Raw genomic sequence first — 8595 nt, 5'->3', positions numbered from 1 at the left:
GGGGGCGCTGGGCCCGGGGCCGGGAGGGCTCCCGTGGTGCGGGGCGAGGAGGGGGCCGCCGGTCCCCGCGGTGCCAGGAGGGTCTGGGGCCTCTGAGCGGCGGGGAGGGAAACGGCCGGCACCCCGGGGCCCTGAGGAGGGGGGTTCCCCCCCCCCCCCGGGCTCGACCCTTGGCTCCGTTGCAGAGGGCGGCGCGGCGCCGGCGGCAGCGCGGCCCGTGGTGGTTCTGCTGGGCTGGGCCGGCTGTCGGGACCGGCACCTGGCCAAGTACAGCGCGATCTACAGCCACACGGTGAGCGGCGCCCGGCCTGCCCGGGCCCTGCCGGAGCCGGAGCCGGAGCCCGCGCGCGGGGCAGGCCGCGCGGGCCGAGCCCTCGGTGCCAGCCGGGGCTCCTGGCGCCGGGAGCTCGCGGTATCTCAGCCCGCGCTGAGCTCCTCTCCGCTCGTGCAGCGCAGCTGGGAGACCAGAATAGCTCAGAGTGCCCCGGTGTGAATCGCTGGAGTATTTTAAGACTTTTAAAACCGAGATTCTTAATGTGATCCTCAAACTATAGGTTCCTTTTGTCCCCCAAACCCATGGATTTACTGCTTGCTAATGTGCCCCAGACCTGGCAAGGCCACTTTGGAGACTGAGAGCGCTCGTCAGCACCTGTCATTCCCTTGGCTTTTCCTTTGTGCTGAGCTAGTTCATCTGTATGTCGTATTCCAATTCTTTCATCCTTTTTGAGGAGCAGGTGTCCGGTGATACTGATGTCTGCCCATCAGCAGCCCTCGGTGTTTGGAATAAAGAGCTCGTCCAGCTGCTCGTCCCTTAAGCTGCAGCCTGTTCCTTTTTAATCCTGGAATTTACTGGAATGTCCTCTGCTTGTGGTGCTGGGACACATCTAAACACTGATTGTTTTATTTTTGTGGAAGTACCAGAATTTTGTTTTTATGAAGTCCATTTCAGCCTTGTAAATTAACAAGTGTGTTGTTAATATTTAATCGAGCTCATTGGCTTGTTCTAGTGAAAAATTAATTGTTAAGTGATTATTATGGTTAAGAGATGCTGCTGATCAGATGAGCTTATTACATGCCAACTCCCGTGGAATACTTTTCTATCAGGATAATGGGAATGGAAAAGGAGAGAAGAGGGTCTCTTAGGTCCTCCTGATGAGGAAGTGGCTGTGGCTTTGGCAAGACGACGTACAGACCTTTGATTTGAGAACTGAAACTTGACCTCGCTGTTCAGGCGACTCGGGGAGGGAGGGTGGCTGTGGTGCCTTTGCCTTGCAGTGGTCAGCGCATAGAGACGGGGGCTCAGGGGTTATGAAGCTCAGGTAGAAACTTCTTTGAGATCGTTTCCCAATTTGTGAGAGCCCAAGTGTAATGGCAAGTTGCATTGGCCTTCTTGTGCTTGGAACCAGCTCTTTTCACTTGCACAACTCGAGTTTCGGAGAGGATTGCAGAATCACAGCGGTGCTTATCGGGGTGAGTCCTAGAGACACCTGCACATGGGCAGTGCCAAAGGACTGCAGGCAGTTGCTTTTATTTGTTTCACTTTTGGAAATAGTTGTTTTGCCCATTGCTGGAGATTTGTAAGTTAGTTTGTCTACCTATTTATTTATTGTTCTTGGTTGAAGATTAACACTCGTAGCAGCGTCGGTGGCAGTGTCCTTAGGGCCTGTGCTAATTAGCACAAGACTTGGACGGATCTTAAGTGCCAGCAAATCCAGGTGCTCTGCTATTGCAAAACCTTTCACAGTGCAGAGTGCTCCAGTGATTGCTGCAGTCCCGTCCCTATTGTGCCTTGCTGTTGAAGAGCTTCTTGCGGGGCCTCTGTTGGAAACCTGACCCAAAACTTTGTATTCTCTATCCTAATGTTTGTCTACTCTGTGTAGCTCACATCACAGCCCAAAGCGGGGGTCTCTAGCTGTGTTTTGTGTGCTTGTTTTCTGTTTTAGGGGTGCGCCACCATCCGCTACACAGCTCCATGGAGGATGGTGTTCTTCTCAGAGTCTTTTGGCATCAAATCCCTCCAGACTCCAGCTAAGAGACTCCTGGAGCTTCTCTTCGACTACAGCATGGAAAACAGACCCATTCTGTTCCACGTTTTCAGCAACGGTGGGGTTATGCTCTACCGCTATATCCTCGAGGCTCTCCACACGCAGCAGCCCTTCAAGAGCCTCCGAGTAGTGGGCACCATTTTTGACAGTGCCCCTGGCAGGAGAAACCTGAGGGGAGGCCTCCGTGCCTTGGAGACGGTCTTGATGTCCACTAACGTGCTGCTCAAGTACTTGCTGCTGTTCAGCTTCGCCGCCACGGCTGTCGTGCTGCGGATCGTGCTGTACCCGCTGACCCGCCTCGTCCACGAGACCCACTACGATGCCCTGCTGCGGGCGCCCTCGCGCTGGCCCGAGCTGTACCTGTACTCCCACGCTGACGCCATCATCCAGGCCAGCGATGTGGAGCAAATGTCGGAGGCCCGGCAGCGGCTCGGGCTCTCCGTAAAAGCCGTGGACTTTTCCGACTCCGCTCACGTGAGCCACTTGCGGGCCTATCCCGCCGCCTACACCAACCTCTGTAGGACGTTCCTGTCGGACTGTGTCCAGGGCTCGCCTCGCTAGCCCCGTGACAGCCGCCTCGGGGTGTCTCTGCTCAGCTCGGCGTGTGTGGGAGGTGTCACCCCCTTGCCTCTGTGTTCCTCAAGTGAGCAAAGCAGAGATTTTTCCCTCATCTTAGCACTTTTTTTTTTTTTTTTTACCACCAGATAAGTGTCTGCAAGCCTCCAGGCTGGCCACAGGAGGCCAGCAGCATAGCACAAATAGGTCTGGGTGATTTTAAGTCCCGAAGGTGAAATCCTCGCTTTACCTGTTTTACTGAAGTGTCTTAGACCAGAATTTCACCTGGAGTGTTGTCTGTTTCTTCCTGTGCTGTGTTCTCTGCTTTCCATGCTATGTTCTTGTTCCTGATGTGTAATGTGCATGATCTCTTGCTTGTGCCGGTCCTAACATTACAGTTCAATGTATTTGTTTTTTCGCTCTGCTTTTTCTTTCGTCTCGTAGTGAGCAAACAGAAGCAGCTCTGCAGGACTTCCCTCTTCTCTCAGCACATTGCAGCTCTGGTGCAGTTGGTGCTGGAGAGCAAGAGGCCACTGTAAGATCTGGGAAAGGTTTGTGCATGGAAATATGACCCAGCTGCCACCCGGTCTCATTAAAGGGCGTAGATGCATTGATAGCACAGCCAAAGCACTGATTCCCTTGCCCTGTGGCGGGGCTCAGATGTTTGTGATAACTTTTGTGTTCTTCAATTAAAACATCAGGTTCATCTCATTGGTTTTCTGCCTTTTTGTCTTTTCCGGGTTCTCCCGAGTGGTTTTACGTTCCTGGAGAAATGCTCATTTATTACTGCATGTCATGGAGCAGCCTGGATTGTACATCTGGAAATGCAGGGAAACTGGCATAGCCGTAACCCAAAAGACCTCCGAAATAGAATGGTGGAATTGGAGAGAAAAATGGAACTGTCTCTCAGAGCTATGATTTATACTATGTGTTTCTTAAATCGCTTCCACTGAGCTAGCCCACAAACGACCATGAAATTCAATGTTTTTCCCCATAGTGTTCTCCTCAGAGGATCCATCTTTGCTGTCTGTGCAGTGTGTTCTCATAATGCAAAGAAATGATTTCATTCTACACAGTGAAACGATAGCTTGTTGCGCTGCCTTTCAGCTTTGTTTGCTCTCGGGCCTTGTGATTTGTTCTGGGGAGGGATGGGGATGAAGTGAGAGGCAGAGCCTGCTACTCCTGTGTTTCCTCTGTGCCTCAGCACCACAAGCTCACTGCAACTGTGTGCATTTTTAGTCAGCTTTAGGTGCTTATTCTCAGATTGACAACAACAGCCCTGGGAGAGACACCTCTGAAAAACAGGAGACTGCCCTTGCAAGGTGGGAGCATGAAAATGTCCCAAAAAGTTTGTTTGGGGCTCCCAAAGTTTATGGGTGTTCTCTGCCGGTGCTCGACTCGCCGCTGCCTTGCTGTGCTGCCATGCACCGCTACCGGGCACTCGCTCTTCTGAAGGGAAGCACGGAGACACCTCCTTGGGAACCACTAGCATTAGTTCCAAGCTTAAAACATGAACCTTAACCCCTCACACAAGACACTACACAGGGTGAGTTGTGGCCCGTGGCTGTTTTTAGCATCTGTTTTTAGCACATTAACATGGCAACACTTACTTAAAACTCAGAATAACCCCACGTTAGGTTCTTTTAAAGGGTTGGCCTGTATGGGATAGGTGAGGATTGGCTGAAAAGGGGCTGACTGCTTGGCTTGTTTTTTGATTATTTAAGTCTCTAAATGAAACTGTCTCTAAGCAGGGGGCCCTTGCTGCCTGGGGCAAGGCTTGTGTAGGCTTAATCCTTGAATTTCGACTTCCACCTTGAAGATCAGCTGTGCGAGCTGCCCTGTGGTAGGAGATCCTTCAATATACATTTTTCTTAAAAAAAAAAAAATCTGTTTCTAAAACTTAGATCTATGAAATCCAGTGGCGATCCCTTATCCCAGAAAGTCCATCAGAGATTTATTATTATTATTTATTATTATTATTATTACCTAAATCTGGCAGGTGCTGTCGGTGCCGTAACTGCTAAGCTGTAGTCAGTGCTCCTGCCTTCCTGCAGAGCTCTGCTCTACCTGTCTGGAGCATCCAGCCGTTAGTGGGGCTGGCAATTCTTAGGGAGCAGAGGTGATAAAGGTCATTGAACTTGCACTTGCTGGTTCCTACGGGTTTGCTGTTCACAGAACACCTAAACACTTCATAATAAGCGCCTCTGGATTAATACGGCTGTGCAGGGCTGGGAATGTGCCTTTGCTGTTCATTGCCCTGGGTGTCGAGCCTCTCCCTGTGCCGACTTGGGCACTGCGGAGCGGATGGGAGCTAAACCCTCTGTCCCCGTGGCACAGGAAGGTCGGATCCCTCCGGGAAGAGCCAGGCAGGCATTCCAGCACCTTCAGCCTCCCCTTTCGTGTCTGATCCCGGGGCGGCAGCACCGGCCCTGGTTTCCAGGACCCATCACGTGTTTCCAGGCCCCACGAGCAAGGAAGGCTGCCCTTCCCTGCCCATCCAGTGCCCCGCCACCCGGGATTTGCTCACGGGCATTCCCACCCTTCCGAAAGCTGCTCCAGGTTCAGGATTCATTCATGTATCCACCTTTCTCAAAGAGCAGCGGAGGCGTCTCCAGCAGGCTGGTGATTTACAGAGGAAGTCGCCAGCACCGATCTCCGCGGTGGGTTTAGTTCTCCATATCCCAGCAAGTTTTAATCATGATCATGAGCGTTGTGTTAAATGTATTGTTGATATATTGTCTTTTCTTCCCTGTACAGCATGTATGTTCGCCCCTCTTTCCTGCCCTCTGTATTTCTGTTGCGTGTTATTTGAAACAGAAAGTTAATAACTTGGAGCCGGAGGGCGCGCAGCCAGGAACTGGTCCAAGCTCTACTGGATTTTTTAAAAAAGCAACCTCTAATCCTTGCTAAACTGTCACAGTTTGGTGCAGCCAGCGTTCCTGGAGAGCTTCAGCCTCGAGGGGCAAAGCCAGACACGGGGATATCTCGGTAAATCCCAGTAATCTCTGCGGCTACAGGAGGGCTCCTGCCCAGCGGCGCTTGGGGAGGCAGCGCGGCTGCCGACGTGCTTGGGGAGCAGGGGGCAGCGTGTGGCCGCCCCCGCTGTCCTGGGAGCCCCGCGATCGTTTCCCGTGGTCAGATGCTCGCATCGGGCCGGGTTGTGCAGGTGACATCCCTGTTGCAGCGGAGCCGATGCCCGGCGTTCCCGGCAAGGCAGCTTCCTGGTGAGGCTGGTTTTGCAAGAGCATCCATGGGCCTCTCCTTGGGGACGAGGACCTGGGATGAGCGTTCCAGGTGCCAGAGCTGCCATGCGCTCAGGCCACGTGCAGTCCTTCCTGCACAGGCCCTAGCAGGGCTGAGAGGTGCTGGTGGAAGGAACAAGGGCGCCTGATGCAAGGCCAGGGTGGCTGGGGAGGGCACTGAGCCTCTGATGAAGGGACAGGGTGACGGTTTGGGGAGCTGGGAGGCTGCAGAGGTGCCCTGGGGGCTCCAGCCCAGCCTGGAGCCGGGTTTTGGAGCAGGGGAAGGCCTGGGCAGAGGGAGGAATTCAAACCAGGCTGCAGGATAGGGACTGGTCTGTGCATGTACCTAATAAAGGCTTTGAAAGATCTTGTTGCCGATTGCACGTGCAGACAGGAGCTTGTGAAGAGGGTGCCCCTTTCTGTGTGCGCGGCGGCCCACGTGCAGAGCTGCAGCCGCCTGCGCGACACGGAAAAGGAGTCGTGGACAAAATATCCCCAAACCAGGAAGGGAAAGAAGCTCTTCCTCGAGCAGGAGGCAGCGGGGAGCCCGTGCAGGGTGTGCAGCGGTGCCGGCGGGACGCGGGATGCTCCGGACGCGGGATGCACGGCACGGCGGGATGCAGCGCGGAGGCCGGGAAGCAGACGCTGTTCCACGAGGTGGCAGCAGGTCCCCTCTTTCCTCGTGTCCCCGTCCACAGTTTTAGCCAGTTTTCCTGCAGGCTCCATCTGGGAAGAGGAGCCCCTCTCGTGCCGAGGCTGCGGGTGCTGCCGCTCAGCCCTGCGCCCGCTGCGCGGCCCTGGGCGCCTCGTGTCCTTGCAGGGGCCGCGGAGCCCTCGTCCCGCTGCGGGTGCCGGGGACCGCGCTGCAGGGCGCCAGGGAGCTGCTCCGCCTGGGGACACCGACCCGGCACACGGGGAGAGCGCAAGGGGTGTGTGGGAAGCAGCTTGGAAAGGGCGGCATTGAAATAACCTGTCGGCTGGGAAGTGCTTGGGCCTCAACCCGCGTCCCAGGCCTGGCCTGGGGCCGGGCGGAGGCGGCAGGACCCCCGTGTCCCCAGGGACATGGTTCAGCGCCAGCTTTGCAAGGAGCCCGGCTGTGCTCCGTGCCCGGCTGCGTCCCCGGGGCCCTGGGGCAGAGCGTGGGCAGCCCCTGCCCTCCGGGGTGATTAATGAGCTGACAATAGGGTATTGATAAGGAATTAACCTTGAGCCCGGCTTGCTTCAGTGTCAATAGAGCAGGAGCCAAGTACACACGTGTGACTGGGAGGCCTTGTCGGGCCTCGGCGCGCATCGACGGGCGGCCGCGCCGCGCTGTGCTCTGCATGCCGAGCGGGACGCGGCCGGGGGGGTCCCGGCGCTCCCCACGGCTGCCAGCCCCTCACCCGGGGCAGCCCCGGTGCCGTGGGGCTGGCCCTGACCCACAGCAAGGGGTCTGAGAGGGGCTTCGTGGTGCCACGGGGCAAGAGCCGCTCCGGTGCCACCCGGTACTGGTGTAGCGGGGAACCGGGATGGACCCCATCCTGGCCAGGCCTCCAGTTTGCTTAATTAAGTGTTTTGCCTAATGGGATTGCCTCATTTCCATAACAAACTGGCTGGCTGTCATTAGGTGGGCTCCCTCATTCATTACTGTTAATTAGATATGGATCCCCCAGAAGGCGGCGCGGGGTGATGAACGAGGCCCCTGACACACGCTATTACACATTAGCATTTTCTCAATACATTCGATATATCACGGCCCTCCGCTTCCTAAAGATATTCTAAATAAAATATTAGTGGCCTGCTGCAAGGGAGCCTCTCCGGCCCCTCATCCCGGCCTCAGGCCCGGGCCCCTTCCCAGGCCGGCTGGCCTGAAGGCACCGGGTCCTGGAGCCTGGTGATGGGGTGAGAGGCTCCGAGGAGCCCACGGGAGGCGGGTTTGTGCAAAAAAAGGAAAAAAAAAAACAAAAACAAAAGAAGACAAGAGAAGAGAAGGAAGAAGGACAAGAAAACAAAAGAAAGAAGAGGAGAAGCAGCAAGTTATTTTGCTCCTCTGGCTGCTGCAAAAGTTGTACCTGGACAGAGAAGAATCCCACGAAGCGGCCAAGCTGCTGCTGTCCCGCACGGAGCCCGGTCACCCCGGCTGCCCCAGGCCAGGACCCCGTTGCCCGTCCCCAGGGGCACCCGTCCCGCGGGGCAGCGCTGGGTGCAGGGCAGCTCCCCACGGGCCCCGTGCCGCGTGTCTGTAACCCGAACGCGGCGCCGGTGCCGCCTGCCCCCAGCGCCGCTCCCCGTGGCGGGTAACCCAACCCGGCGTCGGCGGCCCCTAATGCAGCCGTATGGATCTGTTGGGGCTGCCGGCCGCCCGCCCCGCGCCGCCGCGCGGCCCTGACGCGGCTGCGACTTCATTAGCGGGGCCTGGGCCCCCGCGGCGCCCTGACCCGCTGCCCCCCGGACAGGCACCCTCTGTCCCTGGGGCCCCCTGCCCCACCGGCCCAGCCCCCGGCCCCTCTGCCCTCTCCTCTTCCCCTTCCTCCCTTTTCTTTTCCCCTTCCTCTTGCCCTTCTTCCTTTTCCCATCCCCTTTCCCCTTCTCTTTCCCCTTCCTCTTTCCTTTTCTTTTCTCCTTCCTCTTGCCCTTCTTCCTTTTCCCATCCCCTTTCCCCTTCTCTTTCCCCTTCCTCTTTCCTTTTCTTTTCTCCTTCCTCTTGCCCTTCTTCCTTTTCCCATCCCCTTTCCCCTTCTCTTTCCCCTTCCTCTTTCCTTTTCTTTTCTCCT

The 8595-nt window shown here is 56.3% G+C and overlaps 1 protein-coding gene across 1 annotated transcript; it reads left to right on the top strand.

Moving 5' to 3' along the window:
* The first annotated feature begins 226 nt into the window (after positions 1 to 226).
* TMEM53 (transmembrane protein 53) lies at positions 227 to 2684 on the top strand. The gene is made up of 2 exons (XM_026046650.1): positions 227 to 292; positions 1944 to 2684. Exon 2 carries the CDS (start codon positions 1980 to 1982, stop codon positions 2604 to 2606), a length of 627 nt encoding a protein of 208 aa, XP_025902435.1. The 5' UTR covers positions 227 to 292; positions 1944 to 1979; the 3' UTR covers positions 2607 to 2684.
* The last annotated feature ends 5911 nt before the right edge of the window (positions 2685 to 8595 follow it).

The sequence above is a fragment of the Nothoprocta perdicaria genome, unplaced genomic scaffold, assembly GCF_003342845.1.
Source record: "Nothoprocta perdicaria isolate Ctin4 unplaced genomic scaffold, notPer1 scaffold_0, whole genome shotgun sequence".
Lineage (NCBI taxonomy): Eukaryota > Metazoa > Chordata > Aves > Tinamiformes > Tinamidae > Nothoprocta > Nothoprocta perdicaria.
This window is presented reverse-complemented; position numbering and strand designations above follow the sequence as displayed.

Bases quoted from the DNA above. Each gene is read 5' to 3' on its own strand.
- TMEM53 (XM_026046650.1), top strand. From the start codon at position 1,980: ATGGTGTTCTTCTCAGAGTCTTTTGGCATCAAATCCCTCCAGACTCCA.